General features: G+C 31.3%; 6 protein-coding genes across 9 annotated transcripts in view; 5 read left to right on the top strand and 1 right to left on the bottom strand.

Annotated features, from left to right (window-relative positions):
- The window catches only part of LOC119674910, a 319,348-nt gene extending 316,062 nt beyond the window's left edge, over positions 1-3,286 (top strand). Inside the window, exon 3 of the mRNA XM_038086067.1 lies at positions 2,834-3,286. Coding sequence (XP_037941995.1) covers positions 2,834-3,084 — 251 coding nt within the window. The 3' untranslated portion in view covers positions 3,085-3,286. The remainder of the gene's footprint in view (positions 1-2,833) is intronic.
- Positions 3,287-9,565: 6,279 nt separating this feature from the next.
- LOC119674909 lies at positions 9,566-9,880 on the top strand. The gene has a single exon (XM_038086066.1). It carries the CDS (start codon positions 9,566-9,568, stop codon positions 9,860-9,862), a length of 297 nt encoding a protein of 98 aa, XP_037941994.1. The 3' UTR covers positions 9,863-9,880.
- LOC119677976 (ribonuclease 3) lies at positions 9,819-24,123 on the bottom strand. 3 transcript variants are annotated; one of them, XM_038089577.1, is made up of 7 exons: positions 24,008-24,123; positions 19,703-20,241; positions 18,739-19,637; positions 17,909-18,650; positions 17,234-17,844; positions 16,220-17,167; positions 15,501-16,139 (listed from the first exon to the last, which is right to left on the bottom strand). In XM_038089577.1, exons 2-7 carry the CDS (start codon positions 20,062-20,064, stop codon positions 15,691-15,693), a joined length of 4,011 nt encoding a protein of 1,336 aa, XP_037945505.1. In that variant the 5' UTR covers positions 20,065-20,241; positions 24,008-24,123; the 3' UTR covers positions 15,501-15,690. The 3 variants fall into 3 exon arrangements, with proteins under 3 accessions (XP_037945503.1, XP_037945505.1, XP_037945502.1); XM_038089575.1 differs by lacking the exons at positions 15,501-16,139; positions 24,008-24,123 and adding an exon at positions 9,819-9,906 and having other exon boundaries at positions 19,703-20,315; XM_038089574.1 differs by lacking the exon at positions 24,008-24,123 and having other exon boundaries at positions 15,502-16,139; positions 19,703-20,315.
- LOC119677978 (mitochondrial-processing peptidase subunit alpha) lies at positions 11,679-14,063 on the top strand. Its single transcript, XM_038089579.1, has 6 exons — positions 11,679-12,065; positions 12,128-12,530; positions 12,590-13,006; positions 13,073-13,213; positions 13,270-13,774; positions 13,841-14,063. The coding sequence occupies exons 1-6, from the start codon at positions 12,022-12,024 to the stop codon at positions 14,008-14,010; spliced, it is 1,680 nt and encodes a 559-aa protein (XP_037945507.1). The 5' UTR covers positions 11,679-12,021; the 3' UTR covers positions 14,011-14,063.
- LOC119677979 (ribonuclease H1) lies at positions 21,962-23,661 on the top strand. Of its 2 annotated transcripts, none has more exons than XM_038089580.1 (5): positions 21,962-22,146; positions 22,198-22,456; positions 22,517-22,809; positions 22,870-23,140; positions 23,200-23,661. In XM_038089580.1, the coding sequence occupies exons 1-5, from the start codon at positions 22,040-22,042 to the stop codon at positions 23,299-23,301; spliced, it is 1,032 nt and encodes a 343-aa protein (XP_037945508.1). In that variant the 5' UTR covers positions 21,962-22,039; the 3' UTR covers positions 23,302-23,661. The 2 variants fall into 2 exon arrangements, with proteins under 2 accessions (XP_037945508.1, XP_037945509.1); XM_038089581.1 differs by having other exon boundaries at positions 21,963-22,146; positions 22,212-22,456.
- Positions 24,124-24,405: 282 nt separating the features above from the next.
- LOC119680367 (phosphatidylinositol-glycan biosynthesis class X protein) lies at positions 24,406-25,768 on the top strand. Its single transcript, XM_038093146.1, has 4 exons — positions 24,406-24,612; positions 24,668-24,800; positions 24,862-25,010; positions 25,069-25,768. The coding sequence occupies exons 1-4, from the start codon at positions 24,497-24,499 to the stop codon at positions 25,463-25,465; spliced, it is 795 nt and encodes a 264-aa protein (XP_037949074.1). The 5' UTR covers positions 24,406-24,496; the 3' UTR covers positions 25,466-25,768.
- Positions 25,769-27,732: the final 1,964 nt, after the last annotated feature.

The raw sequence follows: 27,732 nt of genomic DNA, 5'->3' as shown, positions 1-27,732 counted from the left end.
TTTATATACCATACTTTTATTGCCTCCTTCCCAGGAGTCTATTGTGTTTGTGTGTATTAGCGTAGGGCATTTTAACAGCATATATGTGGCTACTCGTCATTCTCTTCGCAGAATCTACAGTTTTTATCCGTATAAATGCCCAGTCTCGTAAAATGGTGTTTTATTTTACAGTGTCTTGTTATGATTCCTGTGATGATTCTTAGTTTTTCTTTCGATAAGTTCATGCAATCCTGGAATTTCGTATTTTCATTTTTTCACATATGAAACAAAACATATAAGAAATATTTTAAATTTTGATGATTTCCCTTTTAGGAAGAAAACAAGCAAAGCAAATGTGTGTTGTGGTAAATGAGGACATAACAAAGTACTTTTTATCAACAAACAAATCTCCTGAGGATCTTGAGATTCACGTCACTGTTAACAATTATAAGTTTGAAGTTGTGAAAGATTTTGTTTATTTGGGAACTAGTGGAACCAACCTGACATCAGCCTAGAGATTCAACGAAAAATGATGTTATTTCGGGCTAAGTAGGCAATTGAGAACTAAAAGCCTCTCTCGACAAACAAAAATTACGCTCTACAAGTTTTTTATAATGCGTCTCCTGCTGTATGGTGCAGATCTTAAACAATTACCAACAGTAATGAGAAGGCGTTTGGGGCATTCGAGAGATTAATTCTTCGAAGCATCTATAGTTCCGTAAGCGTTGGTGACGAGTATTGCATTAGAGCTATATGAACCATACCCCAACATTGACATAGTAATTCGTATAAAAATTTCGTTGGTTAGTCATGTCGTATGAAGGAAAGAAAGTGTTCCTTCTAGAAGGATGTTTGTATTTCACTAATAGGGCTGGCTGGCGGAGGCTAGTCGACGTGGCCAAGTACTTCTCCCGTCTGTAATGGTTAACTAAGTAATACCATATTTACACTGTGTCTTTTAGGTGGTTCTGCTGATTATAGCCAATAAAGTGAGAATTATTTACCATACAAAGTGCTTTCACATAAATGAGCTAATTATCAATAAAACAGCTCATTTAAGACGAAAAATGTCGAATGCAATCCTTAAAAATAAATTTCCCACAAGGGAAATCATCAAAATGTAAACAAACAACAGCTGAGCTAAAAATATTGGCACTGAGGAAACAAGTATTTAATAAAATCTTTGCTTTTATTAATTGAATATTTAATTGATATATAAAATGTGTATATCATTGATTTATTATATCAATTATATATTAAATTTTTTTGTGTGATATATTATTAACAGCTACATAAATGAGTTCATTAAAATGTGAACGTTCACTCATTAATATAAATGAGCAAATGCCTAAATGAGATAGTGTGAATGTCTAATTTTTTAATTTAATTGTCTAATTTTAATTTTGCCACGCTGTGCGTCAGCGACACGAGGCCGTGTGTGAGTTCGAGTAAATTTATGGTAAATGGAGGGAAATAGTAAATTATGTCGGTATGGCAGCGTATGTTGGTATTTACCAGAATTTCAAGTAGGGTAAATTAGATAAAAATTTGGTAAATTAAGTGTTACCATTGCAAAAATTTTAAAGAATGTTTAATAAATAAAATAATAAATAAAAATAAAATAAAAAATTAATAATAAAAAAATAATAAATTAAAAAATAATAAAAATAATAAATATATCTTATATATATAATTCTTCTGTACGTGTGTTGACAGTGAACTCCTCCTAAACGGCTAAGCCGATTTTGATGAAATTTTTTGTATATGTTCAAGTGGATTCAAGGAAGGTTTAGATTCACAATTTGACCCACTGGATAATGTCTTTTTAATTAATTTTTTATTTTTTGGTATCCATATACATTTATATTAGAAATTTAAAATTTCTTCATGCTTACTTTGATTTGTTTAAAAAGTTTAAAATCTCTAAAATGAATCGTAAAACTGCCATTGCATAGCTTAAGTGCATTTAAGATTAATGGAATAAGATTAGTAATTAAAAGAATTATGGGGAACTTAATTGAATCAACAATATTAAGTGGAAAATTCAGAGGAGAAAATATATTGCTTCCATGCATACCAATTATACCAACCGATGTTCCAATTCATTTCAAACGATTGCAATTTTCAATTCGTTTACCATTTGCGATCAGGTCAAACATTAAAAGTATGTGGACTGAATTTGGAAAATCTGTTTTTCGCATGGGCAACTATATGTTGCATGTTACCGTGTTGGAAACCTTCTGATCTATATGTATACGCTTAAAATGGCCTAACAAAAAATATTGTTCATGAATTAGCTTTAAGTTAACATTTTAGCCCATAATAAAACTGTTAATATAATATTAAAAAAACCTTTTTTAATTTAAAATGTAGTGCTTATAAGGATTTGAAGTAACATGAAAATATTTGTAACATAAGTAATGCATGTGGACTTTTTGTAGATCAAAAGAAAAAATCAATTTAAAATAATTTTCGCATTAAAATGCTAAAGGTTAAGTTGAATAACAACAAATATTATAACTCAGCTGAGCCAGGAAAATTAATTGCAAGGGGAAACAAAGTTCGCCGGGTCAGCTAGTATAGATATATATATATATAAGGTATATATTTATTTATATATATATATATATAAGGTATATATATATTTATATCTATATATAATGTTTTATATGCCGTTTGCCTTACATGTGTTCTACAAAAATTTGGAAAGATTTTCTATAGGATATAGAAAAGCCACAGAACTATTTTTTAAATTCAAAAAATTTTTTTAAATATTTTTAATTTATGCCATGTGCAATTTAAATAATTATGAAGATATATGTTTCTAACTATATTATTATTTTTATATTTTTAGGTGCGCAATCAAATGGCTGCAAATACAATAAAAAGCCACAATATCGTTATTCTGGTTGTCACGGTTATGACACATCAGCCTTTAATATAGTTCTGGGCTTAACATGGCATCTGGACGACACAAAATACTCTATGCCAAGTGATATGTATGATATATTTTATAAAGAAACTCTCGAACAAGCTACGAAAATATTGGAAAATCGTCGACGTAATAGCAGCGAAACTTCAGAGCATCCATTTACGGAACCATAAAATCAAAACGCATACTACATATGGACTCGAAACCACTATAGAAGTGCAAAATCGAAAATATATCATTATTACACATATTATTACAATACATGCCTACTACGTACATAACGATCACATTAATTAGTAACAAATTTTAGTATAGATTCGTTAGTGCAGATTCGTTAATATTAGAAATAAAGCTTATATATCATATATGTATATTTAAATTAATATATATACAATATATAGACAGAACAAAGCGTTTAAGTTTAATAATTAAACAATTAAATGCGACAAATAGTGAAAAGTTGAAAAAAATTAAATAAATTTTTTAGAATATCTCAAAACGTTGCGTATAAGACTAAAATAGTATTAAATAATTGATTTTTGTGACTTTAAGTTTTGTTTAATTTAAATAAATTTCTTTATAAGTAACTAATTATTTATGTATTTTCTAAACCCTTACTTTAATGTACATTTTTGTGTATATGTATGTATATTTTTATAGTTTAATTTAGTTGAAATTCATTGCTATAAGAATATGTTTAAGACAATTTTGTGATTAATATTAAAAATTAAATTACTTAAAAATTCAAAGCCAAACTAATAAGCTTAATAAATAAAACTGAAACGTAAAGTATAATTAAAAAATAATTTTTTTCAATTAAATTTATTTAAATTAAAGAATGACGAAAGATTATTTTAAGACAAAAACGGGTAAAAGTATTAATGAAATCCAATAATAAAAATTTTACTTATTTTATTTAATTTTTGAGTTTAATGTATTCTTTTGCTATTATTAGTGATCTCTGAAAATAATTTGGGAATTGAATTGTTCGAATAACAATCTTAGACTGGAAAAAACAAAGGTTAAACTTGAATCCTGCCAAACATGAAACACTGATTCGCGTTTCAGACACCAGAGATAATGCTGTACTCAACTTCTGTTATTGAAATCTATTTTTTGGTTTAAAAAATTAGTTAAATAAAGACGTATATTATTTTAATAGTCTCTAGATATCCATAGGAGTATGGCAATACCTTGAAAACAGTAATATAGAAAGAATTGATTAATTGAATGAGCGAACTAATTAGTTGAAAGTAATGAAATAACCAAACTGAGTAACACGGCACTAAACAAAGTATTAACAAATTTATTTTCAACTTCAGAAAAAAGAAATAAATATATAAAAAACAATTGAGAGAGAAAGAGAAAGAGATACAAAAGTAAACATCAAAAATAAGAACATGCATAAAATGACAAACTACGAATGTATTTTCAAATTAAATAGTGAAGTCTAATAAATTCCGATTTTAAAATATTTACAGGATACTAATTCAACAATATTAGGTTGGGTTATACCAGCTTTTCCAAGAGATCCACTTAGGCCTATAGGCTCATTGTGTTACCGTATAATTAAAAACTCAGAGGTTATAACCATTTAGTACGTTTAACAAAACCTATAATACTTTTTAAAGAGAGGTCTTGCAGTTCGCCAAGATCCTCAAAAAAGAAGGTCCCCAAAGTGGTAAATGACGCCACGCATATGTTGGACAGAAACACAGCAGATGGGAAGCACTATAGTCTATTGTGTTACTGTATTTTAAAAAACTCATACGTTAGGACCACTTAGAATCTTTGACACAGCTTATAATGCTATTTAAGGATAGGTCTTGCAGTTCGCCAAGATCCTCAAAAAAGAAGGTCCCCAAAGTGGTAAGTGGCGCCACGCATATGCTGGACAGAAACACAGCAGATGGAAAGCACTTTCATCGTCCTCTCCACAATTGCAGATATGATTAAAATGAAGATTTAATCTTCTAGCATCGTTACCTAAAATGCAGTGACCTGTAAGCAAGGCTAATAAACAAGTGAAAAAGTGTATTTGGTCCCAGGTAGTAATTACTACTGTTTTATTAAATATAGAAAATCGAATCAACATTAACGGTATATTTTACGATCAAATAAGTAAAAAAGCTGTTAATGTAAATATAAATTATTCGATTTTCATGAAGAAGATGTATTGATAAAACAGCAGTGCCAACAATTTCGTTCCAGCGAACTTGAGATACTCAGAACCTATTAGTTGAAGCTTATAAATACAAAATAACTCGTCATATCGCCGAGGGATTGAATTTATAAGATTACATTGTTCCGCATATTCTTACAGAAAAAAAAATTGCCTCGTAGGGCAAGAAAATATTTACTTTAGAAGCGACACAATATAACGGAATGTGAGAATAATGGAATGAAAAATAAAATCATGGGAAAAAATATAATTTATCATAAAAAGGTTTTTGTTAAGACGGATTTTAAAGAAATCGTGTTTTTAAATACAATATAGTAATACCACGATCAGTTCTGAAATATACTGTCATCTACTGGGAATATTGAATTATTCATTTCAATGAAAAAAAGAGGAAAATATATCAAATGAAAAGATATAGTGTTGCAACAAAAACACTATATTCATATGATACTTCATCAAAAGAGTTGGTAACATGTAATGAATGTTCCCTTATATATATATGGTGGGACGTTGGGACAGCGCACTGTCCAACAAGTGGGCCCACTGAAGTGAAGGATTAGTCGAAGTAGACCACGAAACGACTTGGGTCCTTTTCGTCCTTCGATTCTCGGATATTGTTATTCAGTTAAAGCTGGAGTGGCTTCCGTTCGCATAACTACATCTTTTGTTAATGCAAGCATCTCATTTAGCTTGAGGTTTCCTGCCAAGTCGTCACCAACCCAATGGTGTCCCAAGACAGTCTTCCTCCTACTTGCCAGTGCTGGTCATTGGCACAATATATGCACCGCTGTCTCCTTTTCTTCTAGACATAGTCTGCAAGTGTCTTCCTCAGCAAGAGTTATCTTTTTGAGGTGATACTTGAAGTGAGGTCAGCCAGCTTAGAGTGCTCCGCGAATAGCTAAGCACTTTTATCGCTTCTCTGGCCCACGGTTTAGGTAACATGAGTTTGGTCTGTCTACAAGTGCTCAACTCTCTCCATCTATTAAGATGAAGTGAGATTATCCGTATTCTGGGCTTCGGCCCACAGAAATTATGGCTTGATCCTTGCTTTGCAAGTTCATCTGCCTTCTCGTTTTGCTCAATACCGATGTGTCCTTTAACCCACATGATCGTCATCTCATTTCCATGAGCACATTCCATGAGCTTCGTTACACATTCTTGTACCAAGCTGTTACTTATGTATGTCTTTTGCATGCTTTTGATAACTGCTTGGTTGTCCAGCGCTATCAGAATCTTTTTCTGATATACCTGACAATCCAATAGGTGATCCAGAGCATGTGAGACCGCCATAAGTTCCGCTTGATAGACGGAAACATATATTCCTAGATGTAGAATGCACGTTAGATTTAGCTCTTTCGAGTAAACCCCAGCACCAGCTCTGCCATCCATTAAGGAGCCATCGGTAAAAATGCAAATGTCATTCCTTCCACATTCATTATGTAGAAGGCCGTCTACTATCAGTGTTCTGTAGGACACTTCTGTCCCATAAACCCTCCTCATAGTCTCCAATGGCATCTGCGTTTCCTTGACCGCGGCCTGGACGAGATCAAGAATCTTACGATGGCCCACTAATTTTCCGAAGTTGTTCCACGTGGAGCTCCGGTTCATGCGAATTGCTGCCAGTGCCGCCGTTTTCTTTATATGTAAATCCAACGGAAGCAAGCCTAGCATCGCCTCTAATGCCGGTGTTGGTGTAGTTCGCATAGCGCCTGTTATTCCAACACAGGCTAGTCGCTGGACTCTATCTAACTTCGTCTTTATTGTCTTTTGGGTGACTTTACACCACCAGACAACTGACGCATATGTTATAATAGGTCTGACCATCATAGTATAGATCCAGTGCATCGATTTTGGGGATATCCCCCATCGTCTTCCGCACACTCTCTTACATTGAAATAGAGCTCTCTTCGCTTTCCTGATCTTTTTATCCACATGTTCATTCCAAGTCAATTTATTATCTAGGACAACACCTAGATACTTCACCGACTTTGATATGCGAATGTTATTATCAAAAAGTTGTAAAGGCTCCATTGACAGACTTCTCTTCCTCGTGAAGAGGATAGTATCTGATTTCGTGACATTGATGGCCAGGCCTTGTTCCCTACACCATTTTTCGACGCATTTGAGAGCACCTCTCATCACGTTTCTAATGGTGTCTGGGAACTTGCCATTCACCATCAGTGCTATATCGTCCGAATGTTCCCTTAAGACAATAGACTATACAAAATTTTATCAAAATAAACCATTTATTGAGTTCTATCAGGATAATGCTGAACTTCATACAAATTAAGAAACTTAAGAAAAAATTTTACAGTAAGATAGGATATACTACCACATCCACCATAATTCTTCAGCTCTGGTACCTACGTATTTGCGCTTGTTCTTGTCTATTCAAAATTCTTAGACCGCAAAAACATGACTTCAAATGAGAAATGATTAAACCAGCTTTTTGCCAACACAGTAGAAGATCATGAAAACTATTTATAAGAAAATCAGACATGGATATACGAAGTGAAATTGATATACGAAAAATTAGCAAGAATAAATTGGGTGAGATTTCAAAAAAAAAAATAAGGATTCCCACGAAAATAATCGTATAGGCTTCTACTTTAAACCATTATAATTTCCGAACTTATTGAACGTATTAAGGACTTAGTAAGCATCAAATTATAAGAATAATGATTTATTCCGTGGAAATGTTCAACATTCTTAAGAAAAATTAAGTTTTAACCACCATAATTTTCGAACGATTAAGACATAAGTCATAAAATTAATGGACTACTTGATATACAACTATATGAATAAACTTTTTTGAGATATTGAGAGTCTTTTTATGAAATGTTTTTAATGAAATGATTATTTTTCACATACCAAACATTTAAAACATCACACTATAAAACGGAACGCCTGTTAAATAAATGTTTTTAGTAAGATACGTTTTCTTGAGATATATGTAAAGATGTAAAGAGATAAAGAGACTTTAACGACACTAGTTATATATAGTAATAATAGAGCAAATAGTGATTTCAGGAGCGAACGGACTATTACCTAGTACCTGATTACCTAGTACTACTCGCAACTCAGATCAATGATTTTTTTTTAACAAGGAAGTTAAGTCTTTTAAAATATTTATAAAAAAATAAATATACCTTAACGACAATGTAGTAATATATAATAAAAATGGGACAAATGGTGAGATATTGGTAAAGAGACTTTAACGTCACTGTAGTTATATATAGTAATAATAGAACAAATAGTGATTTCAGGAGCAACCGAGTCGTCACCTGATTACTTAGTACTATTCACAACTCAGATCAAAGATCCATTTTAACAAGAAAGTTAAGTCTTTTAAAATATTTGTAAAAAAATAAATACATCTTAACGACAATATAGTAATATATAATAAAAATAGTGATTTTAGGAGCGACCGGGACTATATCCCGAAATCAGTCGTCACCTGATTAGCTAATATGGCTCGCAACTCCGTTCAAAGATTCATTTTAGCAAGAAAGTTAAGTCTTTTAAAATATTTGTAAAGAGATGAAGAGACTTTAACGACAATGTAGTAATATATAATAAAAATGGGACAAATAGTGATTTTAGGAGCGACTCAGACTATATCCCGAAATCAATTGGTACCTGATTACCTAATATTACTCGCAACTCAGATCAAAGATTCATTTTAACAAGAAAAGCGAATACTATAGTCTACAAAAATAAAAGAACACTATGTGAACTTTGAAAGCAACAGCCGATGCAGTTACAAATATATTCATTTATCAGTTTATACTTTTTTGCCTATTACTAGACAAATTAGTCTGCAAATTCTTGAGCTGATCTAATACGACAGGAAGTTTTGTATGTCCAGGCGTATCATGTTTACCACATGTAAACATATGGCATATGTAGTAATGGAGCACAATATGTCACGCACTTCCTTTTATGTATATAAACATATATTCAAATAAATTCATAAACAGAGAGTACAATAAATAATTGATTTAGAATCTACAGAACCTTCGAAAACACAAAAGCCATGTTTTGATAGCCGCGGATAAGGCTTGCCAGTTATGTATATTTAGCAAGCTTGTGTCTCAAGTCTTTTTTATGTTTTCATTTTCAAAGCAAAGTGACAACAAACACCAACCACAACAACAACCAAATCAAGGTAAAAAAGTATAGCTCAACCAGCAAAGTTAGGTTTACTATGAGCCAATGGAAGGTGAGCAGTGAGCCAACTTGCAAACAGAAAAAAATTGTCTGTAAGCCGTCTGAGTCGAAGTGGAGCTGTCGTGCGCGCTGCATTACGTAAAAGGCGAACTTTCGGAATTGTAACAGAAAGTATACATTAAAATTAATAATAATTAATTCAGTTCAAAAATAGTATATAAAAATAATTGTTAATTAAAAAAATTATAAAAACGTAAATCAAATATAAATTTATAAATAAAAATTAATAAAAATATATAAAAATGTTAACTTCATGCAAATTACCTCTGTGCATTGCTTTTCTCATTTTTGTGCTCTCCGTGCGTTTCTCTTACTGTTACGATCCAAATGACACGAAAATCTTGTCAGTCCTTCCGCCGGAAGGTATGTTCGAAGCCTTTTATCCACGCGAAATGGATGGTGTGCCCAACAGTGCTTCTCGCCCACCGCATGGTCACGGCAGCTTCTTCAAGCATCGAAATCCAGCTTTGGTGGATACAAAGAATGCAGCAGCTTATGGCTTTCGCTTTGACGGGAAAAGGCGCTTCAATTTTGATTAGATTTTAAACCTTTTTTTTTTGTTGATTTGTTGACAAAATGATTTCTTAGAGAATAGAAAAAAATTGATTATAAATATGGATTTGGATAAATAAAAAGAAAATGAATTTTGGATCAAAATTAATTAATTGTTTTCCTAAAAGCTTCTTTAATGTTACGAAATGTAACTCAAGATATCGAGGTTATTGACTAAAATGTTGAGGTTAAAGTATATCTTGGATCTAAAGTAAGGATTTTTGAGTACACATCGAAAATGTAACTGATACCGGTAATATTATTTATACTATTTTCTTCGAGCATGAAAAAAACAGAATCTATAAGACAATTCAGAGATCATATATAAGTCTATATTTGTAAGGGCTAATAAGTAATAGATCCGAAATAAGTGTCACTGATATTTTTTATATAGTTTATTACTATAATATGTAAGAGAAATAAAATACAATTTTGTATAACTAATTTACGTGAATACGTGAATAACTATAAAAATACTTTCATTCATCCAGCGATGGATAACAAGTCTTTTTATTTTCAACTCTTCGATCATGAGTAAGTAAAGATCCCTTTATTATTTTTACTTGATTATACAAAAAAATGTTTAGAAGACATAGCTAAGAAACTATGAATTTAAAACTTAACTTTTAATTAAATTAAAAGATTATATTATATTTTTATTATTATTAATAAACTAGACAATTGATATTGGCGGGAATTACATTATTTAGGATGTATAAGGGTATTTATAGTAATTTATAGTAATTATCGCTGTTGGTTAGTATATTTAAACGTAAATTCAAAATTGATGCCATGATTGATTTCATGATCTTGGTTTGGTTGCGAGAACAGAATAGTTCTCCAAACATTATATGTTTAGTTAAAGTGTGCTATTTTATAATCACTTAGCAACCGTGAAATATGTTAAAATTATGAGAACTTACTACAAAAATGATGATTCTTTTATTAAAACATTTTGCAATGCATTTTCTTCAACAACCAACAATTAAGACACAGTTGAAAAAAGATAAAAAGTCGTCTTCAACAATTACATTTGGGTTTTTTTTCGTCCAGTGCCTCTTTCACAACTATATAATCTTTATACTATCAAATTTTTCTTTAAATATTTTCAGTTAACTATTAAAAGTTAATGAGGATTGAATATTTGTAAAACATTACATCCACAAAAAGTTACTGTATAGTGTAGGATGTGTGAGAAGTGATAGACCCGTTCTTTTTTTGAAAAAGAGGAAGATGTGACACAAACCATTTTTAACACTACCGCTGTATGATTACGAATATTTTTTAGAATGAAATTGATGATTTTTTAGAGTGAAATTGACGTTACGTATATGAAGCATAGGCATATGAAGGGTACGTAGTTTCAACAGGACGGTTCTACAAGCGAAACAATTATCCTTTTTAGAGTTTGCTGCGCAACAACTTTTCCGCATTTCTAATTTCAGATTTTAATGATGTGAATTAGTCAACAAAACCATGCGATTTGTTGTCACTGGATTTTTTTTGTGGTGTTATGCAAATACGGTTTAACTTCGAACTCTTAAACTCTTTGAAAACTAGAGTCCCTCACGTTATATCCAAAATATTGCCAACTATGCCCGGCAAGTTACCGAAAACGACATTAAAAGAAAACAGTATTGATGTTTTATAAGACGACATTTAAATAGGCATATTCATATATAAACTATGATCGAAATCTATACAGTTTCTTATTTTTTTAGGCATACTTTTTTTCATTGCACAAATACTCAAATTACAATTAAAAAGTATTGTTCATATGTGGAATAATTTTCAAATCCTACAGTTTATTATTTAAATTGTCAAACTCATAGAATTGTCAAAATGAAATGTAACACAAATTTTGGTATCCTTACATTTTGACGACTTTACCCTGAAAGTGCAAAATTTTTTACAGTGTATACGTGTCTGACAGCAGCTGTCATTCTGCACATGTAGCAAATGTCAAAATCAAAATAGAAACGAAATTTTTTACCCAACATTGACAACCAAAATCAACTGTTCGCCAAAGGCTCATTTTTCGTAATAATACCAAGCAATGTTTAAGTAAATATATATTTCGGTCAAAAAATTAAAATTAAGCAAGTAAAACACAAATTGCAGTGCATTTGAACTCACATAAAATAAAATGAGTCAAAGAATACTAAGCCAAATACGAAATTCTTACAAGAGGTGAATTGTGAAATATTTATTGTTATGTGTTAATAACCTATACCAATAATAAAAAATTTTAGTTTTCTACGATATTCAAGTTACTGGCAACATTTTCAAAGATTTGCTACAAAAGTTTCAGTACCAGAAAATGAAATTGGCAGCGGGACCGGCATTGGCAAAATAACCGGAAGATCACGTAATGACCATGGAATTTTTCAAGTAAATAAACCTTCCACAAAAGTTGTAACGTTTTTACCACCACTAACGGATGAAGTCCAAGAGTTACCAGACGTAGAGTATGCAAAACCATTAGCAGACAGCAGTACTACACAAGTAACTAAACTGGAAAATGGTTTAAGAATAGCATCAGAACCACGTTTCGGACAATTTTGCACTGTTGGCTTAGTTATCGATTCAGGCCCACGTTATGAGGTTACATATCCAAGTGGAGTTTCACATTTTCTTGAAAAACTAGCATTTAATGTAAGTTTATTAAAATTATTTGAAAAACAAAAAATTATAGAATATAAATATATCGCTAGTCCAGCAAAAACTTTCCCAATAAAGATGCAATACTACAAGAATTGGAAAAAAATGGTGGTATATGTGATTGTCAAAGTTCGCGAGATACACTTATTTACGCAGCCAGTATTGATAATCGCGCGGTACAATCGGTCACACGCTTATTGGCTGATGTAACGCTTAGGCCAACATTGCTTGACGAAGAAGTAAGTTTGGCACGCAAAGCCGTACAGTTTGAACTCGAAAACTTAGGCATGCGACCGGAACAGGAACCTATTCTAATGGATATGATACATGCTGCTGCATTTCGGGAAAATACGCTAGGGTTACCAAAACTGTGTCCACCTCAAAATCTAGATCTTATAAATAGAAATGTATTAATGAATTACTTGAAATTCCACCATTCCCCAGAGCGCATGGTAATAGCTGGCGTTGGTGTAAGTATTCAGACGAGTTTCTGCATTAGAAAATACATTAACGAAAAATATAATATACAATCTCAGGTTAATCACGGCGAACTGGTAGAATATGTTCAGAAATACTTTGTTGATACTCCCGCTATATGGGAAACAGAGAAAATAGCTGCCACAGGTGCTACTGCAGTTGATACATCAATAGCACAATACACAGGTGGCTTACGAAAGGTAACTTTTTTGAAGCAAATATCAAATAACTTTTATAAGAAAATTTAATTATTAAGGAACAATGTGAAATACCAATTTATGCAGCAGCCGGTTTACCTGAATTGGCGCATATTGTTATCGGTCTAGAAGGTTGTTCTCATCAAGATAATGACTTTGTAGCGCTTTGTGTGTTAAACATAATGATGGGTGGCGGTGGGTCATTCTCAGCTGGTGGCCCAGGCAAAGGCATGTATTCCCGACTTTATACCAATGTGCTAAATCGTTATCATTGGATGTACAGCGCTACTGCATACAATCACGCTTATGCTGACACTGGTCTGTTTTGTATACACGCAAGTGCGCCACCAAGTAATGTGCGTGATATGGTAGAAGTAGTGGTAAAAGAATTGGTTAATATGGCAACTGAACCAACTGCAGATGAATTGAATCGTTCTAAAATACAATTGCAATCGATGTTATTGATGAACTTGGAATCACGACCTGTGGTTTTCGAAGATGTAGGACGTCAAGTTTTAGCCACTGGCGGAAGAAAAAGACCCGAGCATTTTATAAATGAAATTGGTAATAATAAATTATAAATTTTCTAAAATCAAATTTCATATCTTCACAATTTCACATTTCTTTTAGACAAAATCAATTCCGACGATATACAACGTGTAGCAAGAAGAATTCTTGAAAGTCCAGCAGCAGTAGCAGCACGCGGAGATATTGGAAACTTACCAGAAATGAAAGATATACAATCCGCTCTAAACAATGGCGGTCGTTTAAGTACTCGAAGACTCTCATTTTTTAAGTAAACCACTAAAATGTGTTCCGATTGCTTAATAAATTGTCAAACAATACACAAAAATCGAACCCAGTTTTTATTGCAGTAAATATTTAAATTTTTAGTTATAAAGTATGTTTATTATTTAAGATTGGAAATAAGAAAAAATACCAAATAAAAAATATATTTGTGAAATGATGGAAAAAATAAAAATATTAAAGAAAATAAAAACAAATGGAAGGTATTTTTAGGATTTATGCATTCATCTGGATGTAAGCAGAAATTAAAAAAGAAAATTGGCAAAACAAATAAAAAAACTCATTACTTTTAAATATTTTAATTCCTTAGCTACCTAATTGCTTCAAGGAGCGAGAACTTTTGAATAATTTTATATAAATAATGCATAATATTAATATTGAAAACGATTGAATATCGATCTTTAAATCTTTTCGTGTGCTATATGTTATTTCCTGACTTTGTTTGAAGGGGCCAGCGGTAGTTTATCTTCTGTAAGAGAGAGGACAGGTAGTTCCAGAATAGAGACTCAATCGTTTTTGGAGGCCGGAGGGGCTTTAGCTCATCAGTTTCCCACTGACTTTGTCAAATTGTAAGATAGGAAGTGAGAAGTAAGGACTTAGTAAAAACAAAAAGTGCAGCACCCTTTACTATCGATCTACAAGACACAATCAATATATGTATATATGTTAAAACGTTTTTAATAGCAGTAATTTAGGAGACATGAGTAAGGATTAGACGTTTGAGTTATTGTCCAAAATGTATTGTTTTAGACAACAACAAAATAATATATATCCGGCAACAAATCAGTCTTTTTTTGATTAGCTTATACTATCAACTTATCAACTTCCCCCAACGTTTGGTAGCAACTAAAAATGCAAATATAGCGATCAGTGTTGGTACAACAAAACTTAAAGAGATAAATATCGAACTAGTTAGGTAAAATAACCAACACTTTTCCACCTGAAAGTATGAGTTGTTCGAAGACGTAAACCCAACTGGTCCTGGAATACATAATATACAATGAAATTTGCGTCTTCACAGTGTTAAACAGTTTAGCGGTAGGCCATATACTGCTTTACAATCATGAAATCATAAATGTTTAATATCATATCAAATGGTTCCAAGAACAGCCGGGTCTGCGTCCCAGAGACACTCGCCAATCCAGACGATTAAGTGCCATTAAACATCCCCAAAGGGATCACACAAGCAGATCCCGACGAGTTACAACATCATATCAAATAAAAATCAAAAAAATTTTATATAACGAATTTAGTACTACCAATAAGGACTTTAGATAATATATTTGAAATGTGTAAAAATATCTTATAATTGGTATATGGAATTAACACATACAAAACTCTATTCGTTATTTTACATTAACGACTGAAAGTCTTTTAGGGAACACTATTTTTCAAGCGTAGAGTCAAATAATTTTTTAAATAAATTAAATATATAACTCTAATTATAGTAAAAATAGTCTAGATTCCTGATATTTTCCTTTAAATTTTTAAAAATAAAAAAGATTACAACAGTCAATGCTTGAAGTGAAGTTAGTTTAAAAAAAAAATACACAGAAAGGAAGACAGTCCTGAGCCTCAAATTTATATCTAAGTCAAATATTAATTAAAAAATGAAAATTAAATATTAAGAAAAATGCTACTATGATAGCTACAAATTTAATGTTTAATGTTTATTAATTACTTAGTTCTCCAGGCTCTAAATCTGAATCGGACGAGACATCCTCAACCAAATCTTTTAGATCAGTTAAAATATCTTGCGCTCCACAAGATAAAACATTTTTATTTTTTATTTCTTGGTTACTCTTGGTTATTTCTTGGTTATGCTTCGTTATTTCTTGGTTAGCCTTAGTTATTTCTTGGCTAAACGGACATGATTTTTTAGCATCGTTATTTAATACTTCATCGAAGCATTCGTCGCTACTAACATCTTCACAGATTTTATCTTGGCTCGTATTATATATATAAGTCGATTCTCTGACAGAAGTCATACTAACAGACGTAGTCAAATGACTGTTAAATGAATGACTTGACTTTTCATAATTAATTCTTGGACGTTTACTAACGTTTGAATATGTAAAAGAAGCAGAATTGTTATCAGAATTCGAGGCTGAAGATGAGGAATCTATATATTTAAATATAATATATATTATATTTGTTCATTGTTGATATTATGGTTATATGTAAAAGATTTAATGAACTTACCATCAGTTTCATTGTCTTCTTCGTCATCTTCTGGTAACTCATCACTTGAAATATCCTCACGCACACGATACTGTTTTGGTAAATGTGACTCATCCTCCATTAATGGCATTGGGGTTGATTTTTTCTGACATTTGAAAGAGTTTTCGAGTTCTAAATCAATTTCGCCGCCAGTTTGTTTTTTGATACTCTTAGCTATAACACGCTTTTGATGATCTAGTTGTGGGAACAGCCCACGTGAAACTTCTAAAGCTCTTTTAGCTGCATTCATTTCGGCTTGTTGTATAGACGAACCAGTCGCAGTAGCTAAACGTTTTGAACGAAAATACACAGCAACTGTGTAAATACGCGTGTTTGTCGGTCCAATTGATTCAATGACTTTATAAATTGGTATATCAGGTTCGCCACCATCCATTGTGCGTAAAGTCAAACAGCACTGCTGTAGTTTTGATTTTGGATCATTCCAATCTTGATTCATGATAAATACTTGCAAGCGTGGAAATAAGCAAACATGACAGAATTGTTCGCAGAACAATAAACCTTTATCGACGTACAAAGCACCTAGAAAAGCTTCCAACAAATCTGCGCGATCTTTTGTTTTAAGCTCAGCTTTGGGATTCGAGTAAACAGCATATTTTGTCATACCAAGATCATCGCATACAACAGCTTGTGTACGATTGTTTACCAATGAGGAACGTAAAAGTGATAAATGACCTTCGTGATGTTCAGGAAAATGGCGATAAAGATATTCAGAACAAATCAGCTGCAACACAGTATCACCTAGAAATTCCAGTCTTTGGTTAGAACCAAGCGTAAGATGTGTAAATCCAATCGAACGATCAGTAAAAGCGCGTGCTAATAGTCTTATGTGTTTAAATTCAATTCCAATGGATGCTTCAAATTTGGTCAGTTCTTGCAACACCGGATAAGTACTAATACGTGAGCGATCACCTATATTTTAACACAATAAGCAATAATTATTTAGTGAATTTGCATGTTGGTCACAATAATATTTACCTAAGGGTTCCTGTTCTTGCAAAGGATGCTCTGGTAAATTTTTCCAAACTTCTCTTAGTTGATCGTTTTCCATGAATAAAGCATTCATAAATACATTGTCAGCTACATGTATACCACCGTCTAATAGTAAAGCTCCCATTAATGCTTCAAAGCAATTTGCCATGGCATGTCTTAACTCCAACTCATGACACAGATCTGAACCATGAGCATATAACATATACTCCTCCAAATGAAATTTTTTTGCAAGTAAAGCTAAATGCTGATTTTGTACAATCGCAGCACGATATGTTGCCAAACCACCTTCCTCTAATTCAGGAAACATAAAGAATAAATGAATTGAACTAAGAAATTCTACCACAGCGTCACCAAGGAACTCCAAGCGCTCATTGTGGGCTATATTTGAATCTGTTTCGTATTCTTTACCAAAACGGGACATAATATTAATTAAAGTATTTATGCCACGTTTACGCGAGTTTAAGAAATGTATTTTACGATCACCATATTCTGGTTGCCGAATGCCGCAGTTAGTAAGTGAATTTCGTGCATGGTCAGGGTTTGTACCGTAATTCTCCTTGTAAGAAGGATGTGTCAACGCAAGTTGGAGTAAGTATCTGTCATCAATATAATTTTATTAAAGAAATAAATAAATAAAAATTATCTAAAAGGAATATTTACCTATTTTTAAATTTGTAGTCAATTGTCTCCTCTAAATAGTCAAGAGATTTGTGAAATCTCAGATGTACTGTTAGCACTGGTATTAACATAGCATGTTGTACGATATCACACATTATACCAGTACGATAATAACCTGCGGAGTTTACAGCTACAGTAACATTACGCTTCATGCGCCCTTGTATACGCATTTCCTGCAAACGTGCCTCCTTTTCTTCTAATTTACGTTTATCTTTGAAAGAAGGTTTAGACATATTTGCTATCAAATGCCGATATTTAACATATTCTCGCCATGCTTTTTGATATTCTGGGTTGCCAGCATAGCTCAACTGTGGCGGTCGTATACCAAAGTGTACAATAGCTGGATGAGTTACGCCCTTTTCCTTGTCGAGGCATTCGGGCAAATCAACTACATTACGATCAAGTTGATCGACACGTAACGAGCACGGTTTGTAACCAGGTTTAGTAACTAACATACCTTTTATAAAATCTATATAATCTTGCCAGTCGTATTGATTTATATCATCAAGACAACTTAAATGCTCTTCATCAACTAACGGTGCAGCACTGTCCAAGAGATATTTAAGTACTTCACACATTGCAAGCACTTCTTTGCCATTGTCAGGCAAATCACGCACAAAACGTGGTAAGAAGTGGAATGCAGGACAAGAATTTTCATTTGAAACGTCAAATGGCAGTAATGTAAAATCGACCAATTCCAATAGCTCGTGAAAGAGATATTTTGCTAAATAGAAAAAAATAAAACTTTAATTTTACCAACGAATTTCAAAAAAAAAATGATTCAAAAAAATGACTTAAGTTATAGCACTTACTAAACAAATCCACTTCTCTAATCGTAAAATTTTCCGGCATTTTTTCCTCGACATACAATATAGCATATTCTATATTAAATCGTATTACCTTGCAGGTTGGCAAATCTCCAAGTGGTGTATGTGTCAGCAAAGAAAATCCCTCGAATATAAATTCGTGTTTATCATGTTTAATAATAGTTGGAGTTTTAGTTAGAAAATTAGTTGGTGGCGAAATTGTAATACGATAATGATGCAACTTTGTTGCGTTGTTCGAATTAGGATTACATTTTGGGTAAACAATTTCGCCGGGATAAATACCATGACGTATACCAATACGCCGGGATTTAACCGAACAACGACAAAGTGGACCATCATTCATTTCGCCAGTGTCGTTATGCCATAAGTCGGAATGTATGCGGTAGGGATGTTGTAGTTTACGCGAAAACTCTTCCATGCAATTGTCTTGTTCGATCTTGAAGTCATCATCAGAATCATCGGACGAAGATGAGCAAGCATCTGATTTATGTTTACACATGTGCCGTCTAGGTTTTCGTGGTGGTGGAGTGTATGGTGGTAATGTATCACGTACACGTTCTGCACGTTGTATTAATTGTTCATCAAATAACATACACAGTGCTTCTAAACGAGGAGTGGATAATACTTCATTTACATTATTTGTACGACGATAGTAAAGATCAGCAGGCGAGGAACGTATCCATGTATGTGATTCCTCATCTAATTCAGATAATTCTGCTAATTTCTTTGAAATTTCTTCAGAAGTTTCACAATAATTCGAGCGCCAGCTTTTAAGTAAACGATCCCTCTCTGTTTCTGGTTTGGGCAGAGGACGTTCCTCATAACTTTTACGCTCTCTATCACGTTCACGATAAGAGCGAGTAAAATTCTTTGCTGGCAATGGTCTGAATACAAGTAAATATATTAATAAAATAACTTTAATATAATCATTTACTGCGCAAATAATTACCTTGCATCTTCTGCTGACTCTGCAGGATTACTATAAAATCGTGTACTTGCTTTTCTAGCAGATTCCGTGTATGAGTTACTTTCATAATATTCGTGATGGGTACGAGGTTGCCATTTCTGTGGTTCTGTTGAAGTATGGTAAGCTTCGGTGGTTTCACAACCATAGTAAGAACTGTACCCACTATATGAATGATAATTGTAACCGCTATAATTATATTGTGGTACAAAAGGTGCTGCTTGAGGATGTGGTAGCGGAGGAGGAGCATAAGTATAGTTGTAAGTTGGAACTGGCGCGTTAGTTCCAGTTTGTACCGGAATTTGAACGGGTGCATTATAATACTGAGGTGAAGTTGTTGGCAACATAGTTGGTGGCGGAAAAGGATAAAAAGTTGCAGCTGGTGTGTGAACACCGGCTGTTGGAATCACATTTGTTTGTAAGTAACTACCACATTCTGATTCAATTTTCTTTGGTATTTGCGGTGGTGGAACCAATATATTTGGTATTGAAGGAGGTGTTGAATAGTCAATAATTTTATTTGGCTGCGGAAAACTCATTTTCACAAACGCACTATAACTTTTTAATGAAACTATACAATATGTTTTAGTAAAGTAAATATTGTGCTAGGGCTTCCGTGTAGAAAAATTTAAAAAGTAGTATGGGTAGTATGAATTCGAGTAAATTGAAATTTCCTAGGGATTTTTTGTATTACACTTATGTAAATAATTCTTTATTTATTAATTGCACTTATTTATTATTTTTAGTCAAATTTTTCAAATTTATTTATATATTTATTAAAAACAACTTATAAAATTTTTTACAATGGTAACACCTTATTTACCTAATTTTTATATAATTTACTCTACTTGAAATCCTGGTATATACAGACTTATTTACTATTTCTCTCAATTTACCATCAATTTACTAGAACTCGCACAAAGCCTATATACGTGTACATGTAAAAATGTATTTCATTATTAAGAACATTTATTAAAATAAACAACAACTTTACCTAAGGACATCATATAAAGTACATATTATTTATTAGAAATAATTTTAACATTTAAAAAAATCGTATATGTACCAGAATTCAGCTAATAATAACAAAGCATCAAATTGTTGTTATTCCAAAATTTCGGTTTAATTTTTAGTAAATGATAATTTTTAATAAATAACTTTAAATAAGTTAACAAATTTTTTATATTTTGTTGATGTTTTAGTATATTCAATATAATACCAATATTATATGTCATATTTATTAATAAAGGACGTGTGCAAGTTAGGCTAAGTTGCGTTCTTAATGAGGGAAATTCTAAGTTGTGCCGATAAATGGCTAAATGTCTGCAGTGCAAAAAATACCAAAAAATCTCCGATTTGGTTTAGCATCAACTTAGCCTAACTCGCACACGTCCTAAGTGTATTCCTATTAACTCTACTTTTTAAATAAAATAATTTATTCGTATTACTTAATCCTTATACCAAACATAACAGCAAGTGCTAACCACTTGCATGAAATTGCCTGCTTTTATTACTAGTCTTGTATTTTTGTGTGAAAGAAATTTTAAGTGCAACATGATCTGAATCTGATATGTCTTATAATGAACGTTAAGAACACAATCAATACAAAACAAAAAAATTTAGGTAAGATTTTCTGAAACAGTCAATTGAAAACAAGAGTATTTATAGTTTTTTGTTTTCCACCCACTAATGCTAAAAACTATATATCTCACGTCTCGCCTAATAGCACATCTACACTGTCTCATTTAGCCATTTGGCGGCTCATTATAGAATGATTTACCATATAAAAATCGTTTATATAAATAAGTTAATTACTGACGAAGTTTGGCACTGACGAAATAAGTATTTAAAAAAATCTTAGTTTTTATTAATTTAATATGTAAATGATACATACAATGTATATAAATTATTTAATATATGAATTATATATTTAATTTATTTGTGTGATATATTATTAACAGCTACATAAATGAGTTCATTAAAATGTGAACGTTCACTCATTAATATAAATTAGCAAGTACCTAAATGAGACAGTGTGTGTACTATAAGCTATATCAGTTCGCCAAATGGCGATTTGATACTATGTATCTTAACGCATTCAAGTTAAGCTGCACGCATTCAAGTATAAAACTGTAATTATATATAAATATTCCATCTTATATATTATTAACAAGTTTTTATTATCATATATATGTTATCAAGTGTGTTTTGATTTTCACTTTAAATACTACATATGTTTTTATAATGTTTAAATGCAACTCTGAATAAAGTACTTTTTAAAATTCTTGTTATTCGCCGACTGTTTACAAATTGCAATCACAGATGTTGCTGCTGCAACATGTAATGCGAAATCAAACCATTAATATTTTCAGGAATATGGCGTATTATGCTGTAGCCAATGGACGTCAAATAGGTATATTTGACTCCTGGTAAGTTTGTTTAACAAATCGCATATTAATAATTACAGAAATTGTATGTAGGTCAAAATGTGAAGCTCAGGTAAAAGGATTTAAGGGAGCCAAATACAAAAAATTTCCGACGCGGACACAAGCTGAAAAATTTCTTAAAAATGCTATTGATGGTGTAGCACACAATAGCTATGATCCTATGAATGATGCTGTTCCTTTAAATAAAAATTCTATAGTACAAGTGTCACAAAGTGAATCTGAAGAAATCGAAAAAGATTTTTGGCCAGAGGGTGAGGAAGATGAAAACGTTGATGAGATAGAATTAGAATTGGTAGAGATAAAAAAGTTGTACATGAATTGTTAATTATTAATATCAAATACATTTCTTTAGACTGCTGCATTAGCGGAGGTAGAAGGAATACATAGAGAATTTGTGCCCCTTGCATCTAGCAGTGCAGGATTGAAACGAAAATATGTAGAAGAAACTAAAGGAACTTCAACAAAGATTCGTAAGCATGTGTCAAAAGTTTGGGAAGCAACAGCAATAAAACGTTTTGGTAGCTTCGATTTTGAGATCGATGAACAAGGATATGTTATTGTTTACACAGATGGTTCATGTTTTGGCAATGGCACAGATAAAGCATGTGCAGGTTTTGGAGTGTATTTCGGTGAAGATCATCCATTGTAAATAAATATAAATTTAATTTTCTATTGTATAGACATTTAATATGTAGTCCTTAATAGAAATACTGCTAAACCTGTGATTGGTCGGGTAACCAACAATGTTGGCGAAATTCAGGCTGCTATATATGCAATAAAAGTTGCTCATGATATAGCGATACCAAAGCTTTGTATAAGTACTGATTCACAATTTCTGATCAATGCTATAACATTATGGGTACGCGGCTGGAAACGTAATAATTGGCAGTTGAAAAGTGGTGGACCTGTAAAAAATGTGACTGATTTTAGGGAGCTAGATGAACTGATTCAGAAAGGTCTGACAACTGTAAAATGGGTGAGAAAATTAAAAGTTATGAAGTCACAAAAATGTTTAACCGATCATTTAATTTTTAGAACTATGTAAATGCACATAAGGGCATCAAAGGCAACGAAATGGCAGATAAATTAGCACGTGAGGGTTCGATATTATACAAAGAAAATCATTCCAAAAAATGATATCAAAATTGTGCTCTTTATATTTGTTTATATTATGTATATTTTTATATTCAGATTGTATTTATATAAGAGTTATCAAAGATTACTAAATAATAATAATGAATATTATAAGCAAATAGAATGAAATAAAATGAAGTATGCGTACTTAACTGAAAAGAAAATGTATTTCAGAATTGATAAAATTTTAAACGTTTTGCTGTTCTACACAGGAAAGTCACGCTTTGTTGTTGTTGTAGCCCAAACATATTGCTTATTAATTAACTCTACTTTATTTAAATTTTTTTATCATCTTACTGTAAATTCGATTATTTTTGAATATATTTTGAGTCTTACTGTTGACTTACAAATTTGTTATTAAATAACTTTCTCTTTTTTTTAGTTCTCATAATATTTATTTCTTAATTTCCATTCTTTATCCATTATATTTATTTTCCAAATTTCATCCTTTTTAATCATATGCTGAGCTATCACATTTATTGTTATTTTCAAGTTAATAAATAAATAAATAAAGAATAAATCATATTCTTTTGGGTTTAACTATCTATTTGCATTTTAAATGTTCCTTGTTTGCTTTTAGAACTATTCATTTTTTATAATAACTTTTTGTTGTGATTTAATATTCTTATTCACTTCGTCGTTAAACTCAAATTATGTTGAATTTTTACTTCTAATTTTATCGGTGTACTACTTTATTCGTTATATTTACATTTATTGTAGAAGCAACAAAATGCTTTCTTCTATTTCTCCTTAAACGTTTCAAACGAGTGTCTTTCACTTTGGATTCACAGTTGGCGTCTTTTTGGTTCAATTCTTCTGTTTCCCGCTATTTTAAAATTGTTACCTACTTCAGCATCAATATATGCTGTAGTCCACATGTTTTTCTAAATATTTTTTTTTGTGCAATAATAAATAGTCTCACTTATATTAATAAATATTGCAACTTAAAATTAAATAAACAGTTACGTTAAGCGTTATATATAGCCATCTTAGTTTACGTTATATTAAACGTAGTAACAACAGCTGATCAAAACGTAGTACATCAAATAAAATACTTGCTGCAAAAGCAACCCTGTGTTGTAGAGATAAGAAAACAGCTGGCAGCAGTTGTGCGTTTGTTTTCATATTTTCGAATACATAAATCAGAAATATATGTGAAATAATAATAAGATTTATTTTTTGAAATTGTTATTTAAAAATGACGGTATATTTAGTAATAAGTACATTGCTTCTTTTATATGCTGGATGGCATCAATGTGTTGCAGAAATAACACCAACAATCTCCATCAACATGAATGAAGCTGGCTTCCATCGGTATTATTTACTAATAAAATTTATATGTTATTTATTTGAATTGTACCACATTTAGCAATCTGAAATATAATATACAATTCGAGCAACCACTAGCTGATGAAGCGTGTGAGTATATGCTCCAACAATTTTTGCCCGCTGCAGTTTATGTTAGCAAAGATCAATTGGATGATTTACAGCGTTTAAACAAAGTAAATATTTTTATACAATTAATTTTTAATCATTATATATATATTTTTTTTATAATTTCAGTTAAGTGCTGTATACCCCAATTTTGTTGATATTGAATTGTCAACTGAAAAGGCAGAACCATTTACAGTACTACTGAAGGGCGTCACCAAAACAACTGGCGCAATTAATTTACCCATACATTTTCGATATCATGCTCCTAGTGATAAGCGGTAAAATCATAACAATATTTGTATAATACATTTAAAAAACTATATTTATTATTTACAGTTTTGTGTCTGTTGATATTGAACCACCAAAAATGTTTATAAGATGTGTTAATAACATGGAAAATTTAATTGATCATGAAGTTCAATTAACACCAGGTGTTTTATATTGTCAAAACGAAACAACTTTTATGACGGCAAGAAATAATACAGATCTGTCAACAAATGTTAACAATTGTAATTGGTTACTCATAAAAGTTAATTATAAAATTAAACATGTGCTAAGAGCTAAAATCCCCGTTGGTAATGAAAAGTCCTTTCCACCTATACTGTATGCAACAATTATTCTTAGCTGGGTAGTTTCAATATGGACAGTAATGCGTACACAACATGTACCACGTTATATAAATTCGAAGTTGGAACAACAGAGGAGTTTTGAAAATAAAACTAAAACAAAATAAATTTTCAAATTAACGTTTTTTAGCGAAGAAAAAGAAGTATTTAATACAAAGTAATTAGAGCCAAATGTAAAGCGGGTAGTGACTTATAAAGTGTACTCAATTTAAATTAGTTCAAACCTATAGTGTAGCTGATAATTTTGATTTGCTGTGCGAACAAATTTCAAACACAAACTATATGTATTTATATTAAAATTATTATAAAACTATAACAAGATAATTTCTCCACATAGCGTTATCTTACTATTGTTACTTAAGATAACATTTATTGTAAAAATAGTTGATTAAGTTTATATATAAAATCAGAAATTGTAAACACAGATAAATAAAACTTTTTAAAATATTTAAGAACTTAAAATATAATTTGTGCACTTCTTAAATAATTGTTATTGTCACTTGTTTATTACATTTCTATAAAAACTTTAATTTTTAATTATTCGCGTATTTTTATGTTGTTTAAATTGCTGTTTTCTAAATTTAAAGTATTTTACATGACGCTTGTGAATGTTTTACACATGTACAGATTTTGTTGACAAAAGTTTTATTATCCAAGACACATACTAAATATCATAATGATTAGATATGCAAATAATTATTGTTTAACAATTGTCTGTCAAAATGAATATTATAAAAAAATATATCATATTTTAAAAGATAATTTTATAATAGTTTAATAGCTTTCAAGTAGTTTTCAAACAAATGAAATTCCATTTTATTTTAATTTCTTTGCTTATACGTAAATTTGTACCTTTTTCTATTTATTTATAAATTAAGGTTAATATAATAAATATATTCATTACATATATAAATTATTATAACTTAAATAAAAGCACTTTATCTTAAGTAAAAAACACCGAAGTTTAACCGAGTATATATAAAGTATTAGCAGGTCCAAAGAAATTAATATACCATAAGTAGAGGATATTTTCTAATCATACTGATGATTATTATCTCTATCAACATTTGAAAGTATCAAGTAGTATTAATAAGATTATGTGCTATTACAATATTCAACACATTTAATAAATGACAAGTATATAAAATATTATATGAAAATAAACTTTAACTTTTAATAGTATATATTAGAGTAGAGTTGAGTAAGAGCAGAAAGGTCCCAAAAAATTTAAATGACCTAAATTAATTGTTATTTATAGTTTCATTTGTAAGTATTGGAAGTAATCATTTATATATATGATATTTAAAGACTGATTCTAATTTATATGTAGTTCTTCTGAAATATGATTATTAATGATAATAATATTGTTACTTCCAAAGAGCAATCTTTCAAAGATTTTTGTGTGGGGCAGGATAAGCCCCCCCAGCCTCAAAAGAGTAAAAGTGCGCAATATCACTAACTCAAACCTCAACAACAACAACAACAACAACATATTGAATTTCTCATAATCCCATTTTTAGATAGAGTTATGTCAATTTCCTTAGCGATTAGAGGCAGATGTCGGTGAATAACAAACCGCAACGAGAATAGATGTAAGCCATTTTCATTGACAGCCAAGCGACATTTAAAATCTTTAAGTATTTTACAATTAAATTAAAGTAAGTGAACATCAAAACAAACATGTAACTACTGGTATAGGGAATTCTATGACTAACAGTTACACTTATCCTAACCCCTGCATTCGTATTTGTAATTCTTTTATTTAAATATATATTATTTACCATATAGATATCCACTGATTATCGCAACAAATAGCAAATAGCATATAGTTTAACCGGCTTTGGCGGTTTAATAGTTGTATCTAGTGGACTGTTAGAAAAGACATTTTGCTTCACTTTTGCGAGTAGCTAATAAAAGGCGAAAGTCTCTCAGAATATGTGGTTATCTCTAGAAGAGCGTTAAGAAAGGCATCTAGCTTCACTTTGGCGGCTTGCTAATAAAAGGTTGAAGTCACTCAGAACATGTGAAACATTTCGGTCGACATATAGAAAAACCACGTCCTTGAACTTTCTTTTAGGCTGCTGGTGTATGGTAATTCACACAGAGAAACTGCGGTTTCTGTTCGACACTTATTCTAAAAGTTGGATAACAAAAGATAAAGTCATACTTTCTCAGAAGGTACAGAGATTTTTTGGGAAGTACTTTCTTAATAATCTGTCAATTCATCAGTAAGAATAAAAGATTTCTTTATAAACTCAACTGAGTGGACCTACTTTATTTAAAGGGATTTCAAACAAAGATTAAAACAACGAAAAATTTGAATTTAAGAAACGGAATGATATCTGTCAACCAACCGTCCATATATTTAACTATT

Source organism: Teleopsis dalmanni, chromosome 2 (genome assembly GCF_002237135.1).
Source record: "Teleopsis dalmanni isolate 2A chromosome 2, ASM223713v2, whole genome shotgun sequence".
Classification (NCBI taxonomy): Eukaryota; Metazoa; Arthropoda; class Insecta; order Diptera; family Diopsidae; genus Teleopsis; species Teleopsis dalmanni.
Note: the sequence above shows the minus strand (reverse complement) of the source record. Positions and strands in the feature narration are given on the sequence as shown.